Source organism: Crocuta crocuta, unplaced genomic scaffold (genome assembly GCF_008692635.1).
Source record: "Crocuta crocuta isolate KB4526 unplaced genomic scaffold, BGI_CrCroc_1.0 scaffold229, whole genome shotgun sequence".
Classification (NCBI taxonomy): domain Eukaryota; kingdom Metazoa; phylum Chordata; class Mammalia; order Carnivora; family Hyaenidae; genus Crocuta; species Crocuta crocuta.
In genome coordinates this window covers 3,713,364-3,735,059 of record NW_027536464.1, presented here as the reverse complement: position 1 = coordinate 3,735,059, position 21,696 = coordinate 3,713,364, and the positions used below count along the sequence as shown (strand labels likewise).

At 54.8% G+C, this 21,696-nt stretch overlaps 1 protein-coding gene across 1 annotated transcript in view; it reads left to right on the top strand.

Moving 5' to 3' along the window:
• The window catches only part of TNS1 (tensin 1), a 189,647-nt gene that overhangs the window by 91,163 nt on the left and 76,788 nt on the right, over positions 1–21,696 (top strand). Inside the window, exons 7-18 of the mRNA XM_077748685.1 lie at positions 3,522–3,571; positions 5,797–5,968; positions 7,648–7,698; positions 8,779–8,901; positions 9,318–9,382; positions 10,310–10,393; positions 13,881–13,993; positions 14,416–14,476; positions 14,715–14,790; positions 15,325–15,454; positions 17,008–17,073; positions 18,204–18,320. Coding sequence (XP_077604811.1) covers positions 3,522–3,571; positions 5,797–5,968; positions 7,648–7,698; positions 8,779–8,901; positions 9,318–9,382; positions 10,310–10,393; positions 13,881–13,993; positions 14,416–14,476; positions 14,715–14,790; positions 15,325–15,454; positions 17,008–17,073; positions 18,204–18,320 — 1,108 coding nt within the window. The remainder of the gene's footprint in view (positions 1–3,521; positions 3,572–5,796; positions 5,969–7,647; positions 7,699–8,778; positions 8,902–9,317; positions 9,383–10,309; positions 10,394–13,880; positions 13,994–14,415; positions 14,477–14,714; positions 14,791–15,324; positions 15,455–17,007; positions 17,074–18,203; positions 18,321–21,696) is intronic.

Sequence of the window (21,696 nt, the reverse complement as noted above, 5' to 3'; positions counted from 1 at the left end):
AGGGGCTGGTGGGGGTGGGAGGGGGTGGCCACAGCCCCCAGAGCAGAGGTAGGAATGGGGACGGGCCCCTGACGTAGATTGGGCACCGAATTCTGACTGTCTGACGTGGCCCCCGGTGTTGCTTATGGACCCTCCTCCCAGCTCGGCCCCCTGGGGACTGGGGCTCAGGAAATGGCTTTTCTTTTGGTTCAGAGCTGTTGTGTTTGGTCTGTGGACCTCAGAGGCAGGCAGGACTGTTCCCACACAGTTGTTGCTCTGAGCCAACCCCACCCAAGGGCTGGGGTTCCCGCTCTTTACCGCACAGTGAAGAAGGCGGCAAATAACGGAGCCTAGGGCCACAGACCTTGAACCACTCATAAGTGTCCGAGTGGGGAGTGGTCATTGGCAGTGAGGACCAAAGCAAAAAGAGTTGGCTGGATCAGCGGGACAAAGGGTGAAGGTTAGATATTAGGAGGAACTTCCTGATGGAGAAGTCAGACACTGTTTTGGTGGGGGAGCTGTGGAATTTCCTTCACGCTGTTCTCTTAGTGAAAGAGAGATCGTGGTTTGGTGATGACTGTAGGGGAGTTCCTGGTGCCTAGGGAGCTGGATCAAAGTTGTATTATCCATCTCTGTCCTGGGAGAAGCTGGGAGGAAGTGAAAGCCAAATGGGCAAAGGGCTTTGAGAGCCCCAGAGAGAAGAATGGGATTATAGGCTGACAGCAAGCTCATTTTTCTTTTTCAAATAATATCTTTGTAGTACTCTTTGTAAAAGCCTCTGGAAGTTTCCCCTGGGGGCTTTAGGTGGAACAGGTGAATCACATAAGATTGCATGAACATGGTGTTGTACCCGTTTTACAGATTGGCCAGTGAGACCCGGCAGCGGCTTCTCATGTCTGTTCTTGAAGAATGTCTCCCCTCCTCCACTATAAGCTCTCTGAGGTCAGGGATTTGGGCTCCTCTGGTCCCTGGTGCCTGGGACACAGCGGGTGGCTCTCAGTGAGGGTTTTCGGAATGAGGAGACGAGCCCAATGACAGAGAGCAGAGATGAGTGATCTCTCCACTGGCTGCCAGCCTCTTGGGGGAGGGCCTGGGGGCTGAGGCGTGCATTGGGGGGGCGCCCATCCCTGGCCTCGTGGGTGAGGTCACCTGTGTGTTCTGGAGCCTTAGGCCGTGCCCGCTCACCCCCTTGCCCCCACACCTGTGTGCCATTCTCTATGTCCACTCGACTCAGGCTTGTCACCCGCGTGTGTCTGCCTTCTGCCAGCGAGTGTCACATGTCCTCAAACTCTGCAGAAAACAGGAAGCCCCGTCAGCTAGAGGACAGCCCAGTGATTCAACAGGGGATGACCATCCAGCTGTTCCCGTCCCTGTCATCAGGTGGGGTCACGGTTCAGGGCAGCTTCCTCCCCTGCCGCCCCTTTCCCGGCCAGCCTGGCGGAGTGGAGCCGGCTTGGACTTTGTCTTATCCCCTCTGGAGGCGACATGGCCAGACGCTGTTGGGGCCAAGTTTTTATTTATCTTCCTGGGCTTTTTTGGGGTGGGGAGGTTAAGGAATGTGGAGTGTTGTAACGCTGGGAGGGGGGGTGGAGAAACAGGATCCGGCTCTCCTGGCCCGTTCTTCCTTTTCACCCCTGCGCCCGAGGAGGCTGCCGGCTCCCCTCGGCTCCCCAGCCCCATCGCCATGCCGGTCTCGGCATCACGTTGTCTCCCTGCAGCTCCGTGGGCCTGGACCTGTGGCCCTGACCACACCGTGGGCCTCGGCTACAGCTGTGGCTTCCCGTTGTGCGAGGCAGCTGTGGTGGCCTCCTCCAAAGTGGCTGTGGATCAGCAACAGCTGAAACCCAAGGGGCTATTTATAGCAGGGTGGCCCCGGAGCCTGGAGCAGGGCCTGAGGCCTGGGGCCGTCCAGCGGCTCCTCTTCAGGGCCCAGTGAAATCAAGATGGATGAAGTGTTGGGTCTCTGTGTTCCTCTGGGTGGCTAGTTTTGGAACAGCCTGGTTTGGGGCTTGAAAACCAGACACGATCCCTCCTACCACCCCTCACCCCCCCATGCCTGACTCATGCAAACCCAAGTTGTCATGGCCAGGGGTCTGTGGAGGGGGACAGACACTTTCCTCCCCGACAGCCCAGCTTGGCTGTTTCTCCTGCTGCTGCCTCAGAGGCTGGGTAGTTCAGAGCTGGGCTGTAGCCCATGCAGAGGGTGCTTGGGGTGCAGCCTCCTCACAGGTGGCTGCATAGAGAGTCCTTCTCTTCATGGGGCTGCCCTGACTTCGGGCCCTGCCGGGAGCCAGGCCCCCGGGCTTCCCCACGTGCTTCTCTCCTCAGGGCCCCAGTGGTTAAACCCAAAGTCTGAGGGTGAATCCTGCCAGTCGTTGTCCCGGGGGTGAGTCACTGTGCGTCAGTTTCTCCTCTCCCTGGCAGACTGTGGTCCTTTCTCCTCGGAGAGGTGGTTGCAACTTGGTGGTGGGGAAAGGCTGGCTTCGGGGAGGCACAGGGATGTGTGGAAGGTGCCGATGGGCCTGGAGAGCTCTGGCTGGGCCCAGGAATCTCGAAGTTGGGCGTTCAATTTTGCATCATGTGAGGTGGCTGACAGAATGGGTGGCAGACGGTGGTAGAGGTGATGCAGGGCTCCGATTTTGTATAGAGATGAATGTGGGTTGTACGCATAACTACCCTTTTAATTGTATTAGATGTAATAACAGTAACAATATAGACGTGCTTCATACACATGCGTTCTTTTACTCTTCAGACAGCTCCATAAGGATGGCCCCATCTTACATGTGATGATACAGAGACCCTGAGCGCTAAGTCACAAGGTCGCCCAGCAGGATGTTGCAGGACCTTGACCCTGAGCTTTCATCACTGTGCCATTGGGTTGTCTTGGGCTGTTGGGGACCCGAACTTGGGTCTGTTTGCCTAAATTTGTGCAAGTTGACAGCCCTAGAGATGAGAGCGGGTGAGGAGGTAACAGACGATGGACGGTGGGTCCTCAGGAGGATGACTGGCCACCCAGCACTGGTCCTGGTCGGTACACGCCGCCCCTTACTGCTCTCGACCCACAACGTCTGCTCAAATGGCTGCTTTGAAGGGGAGGAGTGTGGGATGCTGGTGGTCAGGGGGCAAAGGTTCAGAGCCGGGCAGAGGCTGCTGTCACCAGTCTTTCCTTCTGTCATGCTTGCGGTCGGTGTTCTCCACTGGGGGTTACTGTTACGACGTCCAGTGAATCAAGATGAAGTGTGTTTCCATCCATTTAGTAACTGTTTTATTGAGCGTGTACTCAGTGCAGACGGCACCAGCCTGGACATTTCTCAGCACTTGGGGTTTCTTCCTTCCCTGGGCCCTCTGGGGGCTCGCGCGCACACTCACAATGAATCGGCATTGACTGCTGTTGGCGTTAGGTCGCTGTGTTGCCCGGATGTTAGGGTGCCTGGGCTGGAATGTCGGCAAGGTGAGAGGAGCATCTGTGTTTGGCCACTGCTCCCATGGGCAGCTCTCCCCTGGCCTCCTTCCTAATGCCGCTTCTCTTTCCTCTGTCCCAGGGCTCCAGCAGAGTCACCCCGAGTGTCCAGCCTCATCCCCAGCCCATCAGGTATGCCTGGCCTGTGTGTGGGGCAGGGGGCGAGGGGTGAGGTGCCGCTGTGAGGTCACTGTGGGTCTTTCCAGGAAGTCATGCCCTTGGGTATCTGAGACCGAAGTCATAAAGCTACAGGTAGCGAGCATGGGCAGATGGGCAAGCCACCGAGAGAGGATGCGGGTAGCTGCAGACCCTTGGAAATGACCATGTTTTGAGTTCTAGCTCGAAGCCAGGCCTTGAGCTGGATTTTTTTTTTTTTTTTAATGTCCCTGCACGATCTCATCTAGTCTTGGCAACAACCCTGCAAGGTAAGTATTCTATTCCCATTTGGCACATGGGGAAACCGAGTCTCAGGGAGGTGCGGTGACTTGTTAAAGGTCACGCATCCAACAGGAGGCAAAGCCTGGGTGTGGTTCAGGACTGGCGGGCATCAAGGTTGTGCTAGACCCAGGTCCTCATCGTGGGCAGGGGTTTTTGATGTTGGAGGGTCATTTATGAAAGGACACTTCTCTCTCTGGCTGGACTGGCGGGGGCTGGGGAAGGGGATGCACAAGGACTCGGTGCCTTGCTGATCTGGAGTCTGTGTCCAGGTCCTGTGGTTTTTTGGCTTGGGCCCTTCCCTCTCTGCCTCACCTCCACATCTGAGGCTCCTGAGATAAGTGAGAATCTGGCTCCCGGGAAGTGGAGCCCAGCCAGGGAGCGCTGGTATGTAGCTAAAGCTGCCAGTGCCAGCTGCCTGCAGACCTGAGCGGCCCCTTAGAGAATCCTGTCCTTCCCTTACAGCTGAGAACCACCTTGGGGTGAGGGTGCAGGGTGCGATGCTGAAGTTGTCCAGGCGGTGGCACTGTTCTGCCTTGGACCCCCATCCCCGCCCCCAAAGGCTGCAGTGAGAACCTTATCTTAGGGACAAGGAATGGCCCAGCTCAGAGGTCAAATTCAAACTGGTCTCCTTACCACAGCCCACTGGCCCCTCTGCCACTTGGCTCCTGTCCTTGCTGCCGTGGAGAAGCCACACCTTGCGCTTGGCCTCCCTACCTCCAAGCCCCATGTGCACAGTTGGGTTCAGAGTTAACCCTAGTGGACATCTGGATTCTGCCAGTGCCACCCTGTCTCTTTGAAATACGCTGGTGGTATTTCTCTGCTGCCCCTCCAGTCTCACCTTGACCCTGCTGTAGTGAAAGTTTCTCAGAAGGAAATGGGAGTGTTGCCCGCCTTGGATAGAAAGAGGAAGGGAGGCAGTAGGGAGTTGGTGACAGGGTAAGAAGGTATGGTGACAGGGAGGGTGTAAGTTGCCCCCAGAAGCCACAGGTAGGCCTCAGAATGGAACTTCAGTGTCCTGAGACCCATATCCCCTTCCTGCCAGCCCTCTTGGGGCCACCCTGGGCCCTCCCGCTGGAAGAGACGCTGAATGAGGTATAAAGGAGTGAGACCCACCTCCCCTCACCCAGTGCCTAGCCCGGGGGCTCCTCGCTTCTTTTAGGAGCTCAGGTGGCCACCTACCACCGCAGCAGCAGAGGCTCATCACCCTCTTAGAAGTCACGGAGGCCACTGCCAAGAAATAGCCCTTGCGGGCGGTGGGAGCAGCCAGAGGTGGGGGAGAGCCAGGGAACAAAGGGCAGGAGCTGGCCTGCCTCTGGGGAGGGCTGGAATGTGCGCTGTGGTCTGGCTTACTGGAGCCCAGGTGAGCTTGTCACCTGAGCTGCCCTTTCCCCTGAGAAGTCCCTGCCCCCCTTCCCCCCAGCTCAGGAGCAAAGGGAGGGCCGCAGAATGCTTGGCTTCCACCCACTGCTCTCCTTCCTATTCCGGATCCGTCCCAGGATCCTCTGGAAGACTTGCGCCAGACCAGGTGGCCACAGCATGTGGGAAGGCCGAGCTGGACTCCTGGGCTCCTGGCATGTTCTGATCCTGACCCTGACCTCTGGGATTACAGGTTGAAGGCAGTACCAACAGGATTGATGGGCACCTAGGGTTGCTGTCGTCACTGTTTGGCTTTGAAATGGCCCGAGACCCTTGCCAGCCCCTGCCCAGCTCCCTTCTCCCTGTGCTCCCAGCCTGGCCTTGCTGGCTGCACTGGCTTTGCCAGGGGAGGCCTCTGGCCTTGGCGCTGGGTCAGGGGACAGCCAGGCCTCCGGGGTTGGAATTATGGGCCACTGATGGTGTGTAGGGGGTACAGATCCCTAAACCTTGCCCTGAGGAGCAGGGTTCTGATCCGCACCCCCTTCTGCCTCCTGTCTCTCCAGAAACATGAGTGTGAGCCGGACCACGGAGGACAGCTGTGAGCTGGACCTGGTGTATGTCACGGAGAGGATCATCGCCGTCTCCTTCCCCAGCACAACCAACGAGGAGAACTTCCGGAGCAACCTCCGAGAGGTGGCCCAGATGCTCAAGTCCAAACATGGAGGCAGCTACCTGGTGAGGATGGGGCCTGGTACATGTCCCCCACCCCCGTCCTTGCTGCTGGTGCCCCTGCCCACCCGCCCTGGGCCAGCTCTTTGCCTTGCTCGTGGCCTGAGTCTTCACTTATCCTCCAGCCCAGCTTTACTGGAAGGAGTGTGTCTGCGGCTGGAATGTGGCAATGGAGCCAAGTCACATGTGCCCGTGTGCGTGCATGTGCTCACGAGTGTGTATATGTACAGATAGGCATGTGTGTGCATGTGTGTGCCCATGTGCATGTGCTTGAGTGTATATATGTGTACACACGGGCATGCGTGTGCATGTATGTGCCCGTGTGCATGAGTGTATGTATATGTACACATGTGTGCATGTGCGCATGCACATGAATGTATGTATGTGCATGTGTGTGCATGTGTGCCCATGTGCACGTGGTCATGAATGTATATATATGTACACCTAGGCATGCGTGTGCATGTGTGTGCCCGTGTGCATGCGTGCGCACACGAGTATATGGATATGTACACATGGGCATGCACGTGCACATATGTGCCCGTGTGCATGTGCGCGCACACATGACTATGTATATGTTCACACGGACATGTGTACATGCACATATGCATGTATACATGGGCATGCATGTGCCTGTGTGTGCCTGTGTGCATGAGTGTGTGTATATGTACACATGGGCATGTGTGCACGTGTGCGTGTGTGCATGAGTGCATGTATGTGTACACAGGGGCATCCATGTGTGTGTNCATTCCCAGTGTCAGGAGTCTAGGATTCTGTGGGTCTCACTGCCATGCGACCCTCCCTCCGTCTTGCCCATTGCAGGCTGTGTGGTCCGCTTTCCTGGGCAGGGGACAGCACAGTTTTCTTCGAGTTTCCTGGGCAATGAGGTGGGGGTGGAGACAGGAATTCCAGGGACGGGGGGGGTCTTATGGGATGTGGTTTGGTGTCAGGGGGTATCTGCTGGGAGAGGGGCGCCAAGGGTCTGAGGGGCCCCACTCAGGGTGATTTTCACACTCTGGAGGGCGTCCAACCACAGAGCTGGTGCTTTTTCAGAGGCATGAGGTTCAAAAGTTGACACGTGAAGTGGAAACCAGAGATGGCCAAACACTTATCATGTAACACCACCGGATTCCTGTCCAGTGTGAATGGGTGGCTTGTGGGACCCGAGACAGGCTGCATCCCCTTCTCATCTTCAGCTTGAATATCTTGAAACAACATCTTGGGGGTCTGTCTGCTCACTGAGGGTTGGGGCTGAATGTCTTTGTACTTCTCTCTCCTCGTCTTTAACTTTTTTGTTAATGTTTTTATTATTTATTTTTGAGAGAGACAGAGTACGAGTGGGGGAGGGTAGACAGAGAGGGAGACACAGAATCTGAACTGTCAGCACAGAGCCTGCCATGGGGCTGAAAGTCATGGACTGAGAGATAATGACCTGAGACAGAGTCAGATGCTTAAATGACTGAGCCACCCAGGCGCCCCCTCTCTCCTCTTTATCCTGAGAACCTATAGTTGAATGCCTGTTGGTCAATGTGTGGGTCTGATGGGACTCCACTGGAAGCTTAGGGATGGATAGAATTTTCACTGGGTGGTTGGGAGGAGTGGAAAGGCAAGGAAAGAGAGACAGAGAGACAGATGGACAGCCAGCCAGCTAGCACCATCTCATGATCTCTTCGTTTTCCTCCTTCTAGCTTTTCAATCTCTCTGAGCGGAGGCCTGACATCACAAAGCTCCACACCAAGGTGAGCTGATGTGAATTAGGGGTGGGGGCTTCCCACTGCCTGGAAGAGAAGGAGAATAGCTAGGCTCCCTCTCCTGTGGTCCCTACTTCAGACTCGGGGTGGGGGGGGAAGGGCTGAGACACATTTGGACACAGAAAATACCATATTTACGGTTTCTTTGATACAAATTGAAGACAGCAAAGCTGGATGCAGCAATTTCCCACCCAGGTCTACCCCCTGGGGTGCATATAGCATCTTTGGGGTGAGGCTGGAGCTGTGAAAGTTTTAGTCATATTGAAAAACATTTTGGATTTAAACTGACTGGGAATTGCCAATGGCTGGTTTTCACTTGCTCGCTCGGTGGGCTGAGTGCCGGGCTTTGCGTGGATATCTGCTCTGCCTCCCAGATTCTGTGTCTGTTGCTGTGGGACCCTGGGCAGGTGACAGTTCTCTGGGCCTCAGTTTGCCCCTCTGAAAGTAGATGGCCTGGATTAGATGTGCTCTCTGGGCTCTTCCAGGCATTTCTCTTTTAGTTTAATGATCAATGAGTTGAGAAAAGTTTTGAGGAGCCTGAAGATGGCCATTCAGATCTGCTCTCTGTCCCCTCCAGGCTTCCCTTGGTCGGCCTGAAAAATCAATGGCTTGCGTGTCAGGGCCTGGAAAAGACCTGTGAATGTCTGGAGCCTCTTCATTTTTCCTCTTTGGCCCTGATCCAGGCGTTGGGGTCGTCTGTGGGAGGAGAACTTGGGGGAAACGCTGGCAGAGGGGGCTCAGCACATTTTGAGGTCAGAGTCATGTGGAAGGGACCTTGCGGTCATTGACTCCAAGCCTTTGTTTTACATGCACATGAGGAAACTGAGGCCGGGACACGGGCCATGACTTGCCCGAGGCCCCACAACAAGGCAGTGTGAGAGCGGACACTTGGGCCCAGGGTCTCTGGTCCACAGTGTTGCCCCCACTCTGGGTTGCTAGGCGGGGCAGGAAGCAAGGCTGGCTGGAGGCCGGTGCCCTGGGGCCAGCACGTGGTGTATGCGAGGCTCCCGCTGCCCTGGTGGGCTCTCCGGGGCTCCTGACACTTCTTACTCATGGCTTTGACCACAGGTACTGGAATTTGGCTGGCCTGACCTTCACACCCCAGCCCTGGAGAAGATCTGCAGCGTCTGCAAGGCCATGGACACTTGGCTCAATGCAGACCCTCACAACGTCGTTGTTCTACACAATAAGGTCAGAGCAGGGTCCTCAGGGTGCCTGTGTGTGAGTGTGTGTGCGTGTACGCACGTGTGCGTATGTGAGCACATGCACACATGCATGGACGTGTCCTCGGATGGACATATGTGCCTGCCTGTATCATTGGATTCTGAGCGTGCAAGTCCGTGTGTATTCGCCTTTCTAGGGGATGGTAGATCCTGTCCTGGGGGCACCTGAGAAATGGGGGTCATGAGCTTGTGGGGCTCTCAGGTGTGGCAGATGATCAACTGCGTGTCTTCTCTTCGAGACTCAGCCCGACCTGCTCCCCTCCCTTGCATCTCACTCCCTCCTTTGAACCACACCCCTCTCACCAGCTACTACTCCCTTTTTTTTCACGGCTTCTGGATGGGTTCTGGGTTATAATAAAGGTTTTGTCTTTGGGGTTCTTTTAGGGAAACCGAGGCAGGATAGGCGTTGTCATAGCAGCTTACATGCACTACAGCAACATTTCTGCCAGGTAAGAGCCTCTCGTTCTCTGAATATTGACAGCAGGAACCCCCTGGGCCCGTCCCTCCGTGGCCTCTCCCTTCATTGGCTGGGAGAATAATGACGGGGTGGGGTGGAGAGGCCCACAGAAAGGAGAGGGATCTGCCCATGGCTCTGAGGCAGGTGGCTGTGCACGGAGGGCAGGAACAAGGAGAGTCCTCTACTGGGGGCACTGGTGGGAGCAGCCCTGAGGCCATCCATGGACACCCCACCCAGCCACTCTCTCAGGACCCCTTTTCCTTGGCAACCAGCCTCCTTTTTTCCTGAGTGAGCAGGTGAGGAAGTCAGAAGGAAATGTTGGATCAGATCTGGGCCTGGCAGAATCATCTAGAAGTTATCTCATCCTTGTGGGCCTTGATAAGGCCTTTGGGGCCTGGAATGGGATGTTGTTAAAGAGTCAAGAACAGGGGGGCTATATCATCTGTCTCTTCTTTTCAAAATGATCTCTTTGCAGACAGATAGAATGTTCTGTGGAGGGCTTAGACGGTGGTTTTGTGACTGTAAGAATCTCAACCCAGCTTAATCTTTCCTTAATGGGGAACATTTCCTGTGCACCTACTGTGTGCGACATTTGCTAAGCTCTTTATGCATGTTATTTCACTTAATTGCTATAACGACCTTCAAGGAAGGTGCATATCAGTCTTATTTGACAGGAAAGGAAAGTCAGGTTCAGAAAGATTAACCTGCCTCAAGGCACGGGGCTAATAAGTAAGTGGCAGACTTGGAATTGGGAGGCCAGCCAGTCTGGCTCCCCCGTATGGGATGTAGGGATGTTGGAGCACTCTTTTCCTGAAAGCTTCTCAGCGTGGTGTGGCTGGAGGGCTCTACAGGTCTGGAGGAGCAGGGGTAGGGAGACAAGGGAGTTGGCTCCTCTGACCACCTGTGTGTCTCCCTGCAGCGCTGACCAGGCCCTGGACCGGTTTGCAATGAAACGATTCTATGAGGATAAGATTGTGCCCATTGGTCAGCCGTCTCAGAGAAGGTGGGTCTCCAGGGCTCGCTGCCAGTGCATACACACTTGTGTGTGTGTGTGCGTGTGTGCACGTGCATGCACTGTCTTTGGGACTAGCCTCAGGCACCTACACGGGGTGGAACAGCTATGCCTAGGGGAGGGACTGAGCATGCTTATTCAGGTGCCAGCCCGGAGTGCTGTAAGCGCAGGGACATGGGTAAGCCGGCGGGCGGCTGTGTGTGCCCACAGATGGGCATGGCCGCTGGCTCCTGAGGCCAGTGCTGGAGAGCAGTGGGGCCCCTGATGGGAGATGCACTGGTCTGGGTGTGAGAAGGCAGCTTGTGTAAGAAGGAAGTGCCATGTTGGTCCTGGCAGCGGGACTGACTGCTTCCGGCCTTAGGGGAGCCTGTAGGGGGCCGCTGTCATTGCCACCTGCCCCGGAGAGGTCACAGATTCTTAGCATAAGGGTCACCTTCTGCTGGGAGAGCTTTACAAATTTTCCTAAGGGGTCTCAAGCACGTGGTCTCATGGGAGTCCACAGCAGCCCAGGGAGGAAGCAGGGCAGAGAGGACCCACTGATTCATTGGACAAGTTTTATGGCTCGACTACATTCCAGGTGCTGGGGGTATCTAGTTGACCAGGGCAAAGTGCTTTGCCGGCAGTGAGCTGATATTCCAATTAGAAAGGTGGGCATCGCACAGGTAAATAGACCAACAGGGCACTTTCAGGCAGTGGTTAGTGCTAGGAAAGAAAGAGAACTGAGTGGCATAGAGCTGGTAGAGGAGATTGGGGCTATTTAATGAAGGGGGTCAAGGAGCACCTGTCACAGGTGGTGGATTTGAGGCCAGCCCTGAAGAATGATGAGCTACTGTATGATGATACAGGGCACCCCCATTTTACAGATGAGAAGCCTGAGGCTAGGGAGGGGACTCAACATGGCCAGGATCCATAGCGAGTATTAGCAGAACTAGAATGTACTTGGGGGCCTGTAAGTCAGGCCAGGGCAGGGCCTCCAGGGTTGTGCTGCCCACCGTCCTGAGGGCTGGCCCTGGCCTCTGCCCTGTGGATAACGTGCTGTTTAATGATGGCTGAGAGAGCACAGATAGAACCAGGGCTGGTGGGCCATGGGGAAGCCGCAGGTGAGTGCGAGTCAGAAGCCCAGGCTCCAAGGGGAGAGGTGGAGATTGGAATGGGGCCCTTGCCCCTGTGTGGCCAGAGCTGTGTGGCCCTCTGAGCAGGGTCTTTGTGGAGTTTCCCAAGGACATGAGCCATCAGGGAACTTTCAGTTTGTGAGAAGTACTTGGAGGGGGAACAAAACCCAACAGAACATGATGGGCTAGAGAGGGATGGGGTGGGCACAAGCGCCGAACTTCCTGAGAAGGTGACATGCGGGGCAGGCTGTGGGAGGAAGAATGAAGCATCTGAGTGCAGGGCTGGGGTCACCAGGCAGAGGGAGCAGCAAGTACACTGGCCCAGAGGCCAGAGCATCCCACTGACTTTTCTAGCCCCTCAGAACACTGATCAGGCAAGCAGCACCCCTTTACCTCTCCCTGCTGGGGTGCCCCATCTTATTCCCCATCACCCCCATCTTTCTTGCCTTGTTAGAAGGGCGCCGGCCCCTTTGGGGACTGTTTCTCCCATTGTAGTGGGAAGCCCAAGCAGCAATGAGTCCTCAGGTCACCCAGTGTCTTGTGATGGACACGGGACACCCAGTAGACACGCTCTGGATCAGCGATCAGAAACAGGATGTGTTTATGCACAGAGAATTCTGGGGCTTCCAGATGCAGCAGCTGTGGATCAATGAGAACCCTCCCAGGGAGGAAAGAATGGTCATTCAAGTACCCACTTGTCAGTCCCTGGCTTTCCACGTATGGCTGGTGGCCTTGGCCACGAGTCTGACCTTGAAGGATAAAGGGGGCAAATAGATGAGTGTGATGTTACGATGGCGCAGTGTGGCTGGGAGAGAGTGAACAGAGTAGCCACACCCCTGCAGCTGAACGCCTGGAGCCCGGGCTCGGCAGTAGGGGTGTTCAGGGGCTCCGCAGCGCACCGCGTGTGCTCACACGGCACGCAGTCGGTGTATGCTTATCTGTCTGCCTTGTAGCTTAAATCTGCATCTGCATCTGCTTATGGGTGGGTGATTCTGTCCGTGCCCATGTGTGAACATGCAGCTATTGGCCTCCTTATATGTTTGTTACCACTTTCCCGCCTTCTGGGCTGTGTCGTTCACCGGGACTGGAGCAGTTGGACGAGAGGAGGGCAGAGAGAGAAGGTGGGAGGGCCTTTGCCTGCAACTGCCCCATTCATTGTCACCCCACCCCCGGGCTTATTGTCCCCAGCACACAGACACATCCTGTTGGCACGATTGAGAGGCCTGATAGGAACCGCCGTTCCAGGTTTCCGGTTTGAGTAATGGGGCTGGGGGCTGGGCAGGGGCTGAATAGGAACCGGTGCTGCCCATCAGATTATCTTGCTTGGGTAGTCTGAGGTGGCCCCACCTGGGCCCAGGGACAGAGACCCACAAGCCTGGAGGTGGGCCAAGGAGCCAAGAGATAGGAGGGGACCATTGTCATGGTCATGTGGGCTCTGGTTCCACCAGCCACAGAGAGCCCCCTTGCCTCACAGAGTCTCAGGGTTCATTGTGACTGGTGTGGCTGACCCAGCTCACCATTCAGAAAAGGAAGACACACCGACCAATCCATGCCAAAAGAACGGGCCTCTCTTTCTGGCAGGTGCACTGGAGTTCAGACAGCATTCCTTCTCTCCCCACCCACCCCCGCCTTTGTGTGTTCTTGCCATGTGTCAGCAACTCTTCTGGGCCTAATTTCCCCTCTCTTCTAGGAGGAGTGGAGATGGGTTAATTCTTGCATTCTTCCAACAAGATCCAGAAAGAACTGGGGAATGTTGACCCTAGGGATAGGAATACATAGTAGATGCTATATGTCTTTCAATACCAGATACAGAGGAATTTCATACACTTCCATGTGGTATAAGGAAGTGCAGGACTGTAATTGTTAAGCTCTTACGGTTTGCTGGACTGTCATGTGGCTAGGGCGTCTGTGGGGGCAGAACTGGGGCCTGTGGTTATAAGCATGAGCTTGGCTTAAGCTAGGTTTAAGGTGTTGGAGCTGTTGGTGGTGGATCAGCCTGCCTTGTGCAGTGGTGAGCAGCTAAACGATGCTCATCAGGGACGTGTGGGGGTAATTTTGGTCCAGCCGATTTTTGGGCTGGGAGTGAAGCTGGAAAGAGATGTCCATTTTGACCACCAGGGGGCACCAGAGAACCCCCAAAGCGGAGTATGGGCTCGACTCCGCTCCTGCTAGAGTGGTACCCGCTTGTCCTCTCTACATGGGGCTCCAGGCAGCAAGAAAGGACTGTGTTGGGGAGGAGACCCCAGCCTCCAGGAGGTTTAGGAGGGTGCTGGTGGTGGAGAGCTAGGTGGGTCCAGAAAAGAGACCAGGATGGCTCTGCTCTAGGGCAGGCCCCCTGCCTGAAGTTGCCCCTCTCCCTGCCCCAGGTATGTGCACTACTTCAGTGGTCTGCTCTCTGGCTCCATCAAAATGAACAACAAGCCCTTGTTTCTGCACCATGTGATTATGCACGGCATCCCCAACTTCGAGTCTAAAGGAGGTACCTGCCCAAGCCCTCTGGCTTCCCTCCCCTCCTGTCTCCCATCTTCTTTTCTTAAGAGGCAGCCTGGCAGCAAGGGTGGGTTGGGGTTGGGGTGGGGGTGGGGGTAGAAATGTATGCTTGGATTGGTGTCCTGACTGCATGACTTCCTGAGCTTTCTTTGAGCCTCAGTCTGTTCATGGGTTAGACACTGGCAGTGCCTGTTGGCACATGATGTCGGACGTGATCATGTTTTTTATAAACTTAAAAATGCCTCTCAAGTGGAAAGTTAGTATGTCTTCCTCCTTTCTCTTCCCATTTTCTCCTTCTTCTTTTCCTTCTTCCCCTTCCTTCCTCTCCTCTCCCAGCCCTTCCTTCCTTCACCTTCTCCCCCACCCCTGCACCGTCCCCGCTGTATTAGCTAACATCCCCCTCCCTTACAGGGTGTCGGCCGTTTCTCCGGATCTACCAGGCCATGCAGCCTGTCTACACATCTGGCATCTAGTAGGTATTCCACAGGCATGAGAGGCCGGGGGTGCCTGAGGCCTGAGGCCGAGGGCCAGGGACAAGAGTGGGGGGGATGGGCCAGGACCTCTTCTAGGAGGGTCTCGCCTGGCACAGGGCTGAGGGACAGAGGTGGCGCGCCTCCCCAGGAGCCCTCTGGCAGGCGGGCAGTAGGGAACCAGCATGCCAGCCATCCCCTCAGCGGCTCCTTTTCTCTCCGCTCATCTTTCTCCCATAGCAACGTCCAAGGAGACAGCCAGACCAGCATCTGCATCACCATCGAGCCGGGCCTGCTCTTGAAGGGAGACATCTTGGTGAGTGCTGCCCCTCTGTCTCGAGCCCCCTCCTCCCTGTTTACTTTTTCTCCTTTCTTCTCTCTTCCTGCTCCCCTCCTGCCTCTTCGGATAAGATCCTCACTCTTCGTGGGCCCCCAGCCTTGGGGCCATAGGCTGTCAGGGCTCCTGCAAAGGCTTTCAGCCTCCAGTAGTCCTTGTGCTTTCTGCCTCAGAGTTGGACATCTCTTCTCCTGTGCTTGTCATTCATTCTGGAATATGTCCAGGGAAATACCTCAGTGTGAGCCACCTTCCTGTGGTGACAATGACTCCTTCAATTCTAACTTCAGTCTTTCCTCCTGTAATTTAAGTTTACACTTTCTAGTGTAATTTAAGTTTCTGCTTTCGAGAAATTTCCCCAGATAGTTCTGAGATCCTGTCTGATATTGGTGACCTTTCCTTCACAGGGTTTGGGTGAGCCCTGGGGTCTCAGTCATGGAGCTAATAAGGATGGTCCCTGAGACCCAGTTTCCCATCCTTAGTCTCCTGATGGGCTCTGCTCTCTTTCCCACCCAGCTGAAGTGCTACCACAAGAAGTTTCGGAGCCCAGCCCGAGATGTCATCTTCCGTGTGCAGTTCCACACCTGTGCCATCCATGACCTAGGGGTTGTTTTTGGGAAGGAAGACCTTGATGATGCCTTTAAAGGTGGGCTCACTGAGTAGAGGGACAGACTTAACAAGGAATAAATTTACCACAGGGTAGAAGAGCAATAATGGGGGAGCTATGGCAGCCATGAAGGGGGAACCATATTCTGAGGGAAAGAGAGTTGGTTAGGGAGGTGTCTCCCTTCTTTATCTATTTGAGGTTTTGTCTACATCACATTGAGACCTGAGAGATATCCACATCCATTTACCCATTCACTCATCCACCCACACATTCACCTACTTGTCCAAATCCATCCATTCACTATTCACCCACCCATCCATATCCATCCACCCATCCATCTACCCACCCATCCAAATCCATCCATCTATCCATTCATCCATCCATCCATCCATTCACCCATCCATCCATCCACTCTTTCACATCCATCTATCCAAACCCATCCATTCATGTATCTAACCGTCCATCCAAATCCACCCATCTATCCAAATCTGTCCGTCCATCCACCCACCCATACATCTACTCACTCATCCAAATCTTTCCATCCATTCATCTGCTCATCTGTCTATCTCTCATCCATCCATCCATCCATCCATCTATCCACCCACCCACCAAGAATCATTGTGTGTCTATATGTGCCAGGCATGTGCTAGACCCTGGGGATACAAAGAGAAAGAAGTCAGGCCCTACCTTCAGGGGACTCACAGTCTCATGGGAGATAGAGACACACAAGTGTGGTACTCTGAAGGGACGCTGGAGGGATGGAGACGTGCACTGGCATGATGGGTGCCCCAGGGAGTGGTCACCATGCCTCCTGTAACTTTGCTTCCCACAAGCAGTGGATGGTGATCTGTGTGCAGATTGGGCTCAGGCCAAGGGCAGAGAGCAGGGCTGTGGCTCGGGGGAGGAGAAACCTGACTCCCCCAGTAGAGTCTGGCTCATGCAGTAGAAGGATATTTCTGTGATGAGCTTCCTCTCTACTGAAGCCAGGAGGGCAGAAGCAGAAGATGCCATTATAATTACAGAACAGAATGTAAATGTTATTAGTCTTAACAAGGAAAAATAAAGGAGTAACAGACAATGTAAAAGTGGAGTTGGTAAAGGCAGGGGAAGGGGGAGTGGCACAAATTTTCTCCTCTTACACGGAAGGGGGTCAGGAGACATGATTGAAAATGGACAGATTAGGAAATAGAGGTTTGGCTTAGGATTTAAAGTTTCAAAGGCAAGTGGAATAAGTAATAATAATAATAATAATAATTTAATAAGAAGGGAGATAGGAGTGAAATTAGTGGTCCAAATTAATCATCTTCATAGTGGTAAATCAGTGGAGATAACTTGAAATTGGTGTATCTAGAAATAGCGGCATAAAAAAAGTGTCTATTATTTTGAGTCTTAGAGGTAACCACTAGTGGAACAAGAAATGGAAATGAGTGGGCGAGTAGGACTTAGGGCTAAAGAAGCTCATTTCATTACACATGTATGTGGTATTATCAACCCTTATATGCACATTGTGTTAATCTTCTCTAGAAAGATTAAGATTTGAGCCCTTTTTGGGAATTAATTGCCCTTTTTTGTCTTTCCTTCTTCCTTTTCAGATGATCGATTTCCAGAATATGGCAAAGTGGAATTTGTATTTTCTTATGGACCAGAGAAAATTCAAGGTATTAGCTTGTTAGAATTCATTTTTCCATGCCCTTGTCTTCATGCCAAACTGTCCTCTCTCCAGTCCGGCCATTCTCCTACTGATCTGCTCTACAACTGTCAAGTTACTGTGGTTGCAAGGCGGGCCAGCAGTAAAGGATCTGGGTATCAGAGTGGACCCTCAGCTAAACGTGAACTGATGACTTAATCTTTGGAGAATAAAAATAAAAAAGCTGACCAAGAGGTGCTGGGTTGTGTCAACTGCTCTGGTCTCATTAGGTCACCATCCCATTATATTCAGAGACTGAGTGCGATGGTGAACGGAGGGAGTGGCTGAGGGGACATCCAGAGGAACTCAATGGATGAGAAGTATTTATGAAGACTGAGGTGGTTCAAACTGAAGATGAGAAGGCCACTTTAATAATAGCCATCAAGCCTTTCGACTGGTTTATATGTGAAGGCCAGTTGTTTTCCATCCTATCTGAGAACAGAGGGAGGATGAGATGAAATTAGGTTACAGACAGTGGGACTCTGGGTAGATTCTAGAAAGGACTGCCAGGTCAGGAAAGGGACTTGCCCTGGGAAGAAGCAGGACTCAGGGCTTGTGCGGTCTTCACCTTCTTGTGGGTGTGTGGGAGAGACTGGTTCTCCCCTCGGATTTCTGCCTGAAGTGGAGGACGTCTTAAGTGGGAGGCCGGGGGATGGCTGGAATGACCGCATGTCTTCTCAGTGCCACAGCTGTGATTTCCCTGATGTCCTTGACCCCGTGCTGCTCATCACGAGCCTCTTCCGCACTCCCCTTGACTCCAGGGGCAGACTTTCTGATCCCCTGGCACTGTCCCAGGGGCCCCAGGGACACAGAAAAGGAAGAGGCAGATACCCAGCTTGAGGGCCCTCCAGCTTTCTCCCTGGGAAGGCGGTGGCGGGGGGAGGGGGGGGGAACTTCATTCCTCAGTGTTCGTCCTGATTTACCCCTGCGACCTGGTATGAGCCTTTTCAAGAATGCAAGAAACCAGACTCCTGGGTTCTCTGTCCAATTTAAGCCACCGGTCCCACCCTACTCTGGTTAAGAAAATGAGAAGTCCCTCAGGGAGCGTCCCTGGGGAAGCTGTTNCCCCCCCCCCCCCCCCCCCCCTCCCATTCCTTTCAGGCATGGAACACCTGGAGAACGGGCCGAGTGTGTCCGTGGACTATAACACCTCGGACCCCCTCATCCGCTGGGATTCCTATGACAACTTCAATGGCCCCCGAGAGGACGGCATGGAGGGTAGGTGGTAGCAGTGGCTTCTAGCTCCTCTCCGAACAGCACTGCCCCGGCTCACATGGCCTCGGCTCTCTTGGTTAGCTGTGAATGCCATTCTGGGTTCACAGAGGAGGTGGAGGAGAGGACCAGGCACCTTGGAGAGCGCACAGTTTAGTGGGGAAAGAAGACAGAGCACAGATAATGAAGACAGAGCTAAAGAATGCAGCTGAAGGGCCACACAAGGGCGTATAGCTGTTGCTAAATGAGTCCCATCTACGGGGAGCAGCAGGTGTTCTGAGACTGGCAGGGGAGGGATTCTAGAGAGCTGGGGTGGCCTGGGAGGGCTCCTCAGAGGAGGTGGCCTTGAGTGGAGCTTGAGATCACTCCTGTGCAGCAAACGCTGCACTTGTTAGATTTCTTTTCAACCTGCTGTTAGATTTCTTCAGCCTCGCTGCCTGAGTTCCCTGGGCTCAGGGCACTAGGAATGTAGACACAGTGTGCAGGACCTACAAGCTTTCATCAGCAGCCAACGAAAACGTTGGAGGGCTGGACATGAAAGCGATAGGCTCCCCCATGTGAAAAGCAAGCTGCAGTCGAAATTAATGCGTGTTTAATTTAGCTGCAAAACCTAACATTATGTCAGACGGTCAACTGCCACTCAGTTCTGTCCTTGAGGGTTATATATGGGTCGTATTTGTTTGTGTGGTTCATTCGAATGTGCGCGATGGGGTGCAGGGTGCGGCCTCCCACAGGGGGCATGCCTGGAGCCCGGGAGCTCTTGAGATGCCTCTCTGGGGGTTGGCTTAGACTTGTTTTTCTGATTCAGTCCTGGGACTGAAGCATGCCAGAGCTGGAGGCATCCCCAGGCCTGTGGGCCCATTCCCCTGTTTTTACTGGGGGATAACTGAGACCCCCTTGAAGGAAAGATCTCTCCATTTACCCCCATGGCCCAGGATATGTCCTTTCAAGGACACCAGCTCCCAGGCTCTGGGCTTCTCCCAGCTGTGCTGTCTTGGGGACTCTGGGCCCCTGTGGCAGAGCTGGGTTAGAGGGAGTCAGGCCTGCTGGCCTGGCCCCCCCCGACCTGCTCCTGACCCTCTGTACCCCCCTCCACCTCTTCCTGCTTCTTCTCCAGGATTTTGGATTTGTTGAATCCACCCTGAAATTCTTTTAGGTCTTTTCTTGAAAAAAGATCGTCCCTCTGATCTTGGAGACACCAGGATGAGTGATGGATTTCAGAGCGAGTGGAACGGGGGCCGCGGTGGGGCTAGAACTCAGGGCTTGATGAGAGCATATTGTTTACAGGCAATACTGCCAAGTCCATGGCTTCTCCTCTTGCCTCCTTGGTTCCCTCCCCCTTCCTCCTGGGGGCCCAGACACCCCACGGGGCTGAGGGGCTGAGACACACCTCCCCCCTGCCCCCACCCCATCTGCTGTGCCGAGTGGTGGGGGAGAAGGGAGAGGATGAACTGAATTAGCTCTGAGGTACCAAAGGCTGCCAGCCTAATTGTTCATCGTTCTGGAGATGTTTGCATTTTTAACAAGAACACTTGGCAATTTGAAGGTATTTTCGATGTCTCCGTCTTTCTCCCTGGTGTGGATTCAATGCAATGATAAATGTAAAAACATTTAGTAAAGTGCCAGGCAAACAAAAGGTAAAATAATGAAGGGGAAAGAAGGCGAGGCCGTGGAAGGCCAGGGTGGACAGCCTGGTGGAGGGAGACCACAGCAGTGAGAGGAGGGAAAGGGGAGGAAGGAGAGGGTGAGGGAGCCCTGGACTCTTCTCCACCCCTGGCCTCCCTCCTCTCTCCTCATCCGCTCCCCCAGGCAGGGGGATGGAGCCAGTGGGACCTTTTGGCCAGTTAAAGGTCAGCTCATCCTGCAGGGACAAGGGGCTCCTGTCTGGAGGCTGAGAAGCTGGCCCTGTGCCTGGAGGGTGGGAAGGGAAGGCTGGAGAAGCAGCTCGAGGCTCTGCTGTCCTCACCCCTGGCCTGGCCTGACTCCGGGTGGCCTGGTCGGGAGCTACATGGCTGGGGTGGTCAGCGGAGCAGGCCCTGCTGATCCAACTGTGTGCTCCCCGCTGCCGCTGGGCCACATTCCCCACAGGGACAGTGACGCCAGCCGGAACCAGTCACAGGGCGGGAGCGGTCATCATGATTCCTCTCCTACTTTTCTTCCTGGCTGGGCACACTCATGGAAGGTTCTAGATTCTGGGGCCCAGAGGTAAAAGCATTTTCTTTTGGCTAATTTTCTTGATCAAGAGAGAAAAGTAGGAGGCCTGGGCCTGTCTCCCAAGTTGTGGGCAAGACCTTGTACCTCAGTTTCTCCAAGTACTAGCTGGGGTAAGAGCACTTACACTTAGCTTGCAAGATTCTGGGGTGCCCAGGAGATGGCTCATGCTGAAGCCCGGGAGGTGGCTGGGTGTCCCCAGGAGTGGTCCTCAGGCTGGAAGATGGGCTCTGTGGGTGATGCGGTACCAAGGCGGCTCTGCCTGTTCTCCGAGGAGGTCCCGGACTGGGTGCGGCAGGCAAAGCCGGGTGCTGCCCGGGGTGGGTGAGCCCATGTGCTTCAGGCCTGACCACCGGGTCCGGTCCAGGTCCCAGGTCTCCCCTCTGGAGCTGCATGCCCTTGGCTGAATTACTTAGCCTTCCTGTGATCTTCGTTTCTTCGTCTGCAGACTGGGGGTCATAATAGGACCTGTGCCATTGGTTTATTGCAGCCGTTTTCATGAAAGGCAGGTTAGTGTAGGGGTTCAGGCTGTGGCCACTGGAGCCACACTACCCGGGTTGAAATCCTGTGACAAGATGCCGTCCTCCCAGGGCCTTGGTTTGCTCTGCTGTGAAAGGTGGGGGTTCAGCTGACCAATCATTTTGAGCACCTTCTGGGGAGTAGGAGGTTCGAGGGCTGCCTGGGGTGGCTCCTCACGCGTCTCTGACAGGCCAGCAGTGACTGTGGCCAGCACCTGAGACATCTGCGGACAAGGCTACCACTCTGGCTTTGCCTCGTGCCAGTCACGGTGCCCAGCCCTTGATAGTGACCATTTCACGTGACGCTCACAGCCACCCTGTGAAATGGCTCCGTGATTGTGCCCGGGTAGGGAGACCGGGGCCCAGAGGGGTTCAGTAACCTGCTTAAGGCTGCCTCACTAGTGAAGAGCAGAGCTGGGTGTGGGACGCCGGCGCCAACCACCGTGCTGTTCTGGGAAGCACGGATGCCCACGTTCTGGCCACCGGGACCTGTGGCGCTCCCTGGGTCAGCTCCGAGCTGGGGTGACTCTGCTCCCTCGGTCCCCACCTGTCACCCCTGGGCAGACCAGATGAGCTCTGTCCTGCCTCCCAGGATGAGGGAAGGGTTGGATGCTGTGGTGCCCGGGGGACCACCGCCCCCTCCCCTCCCCCCC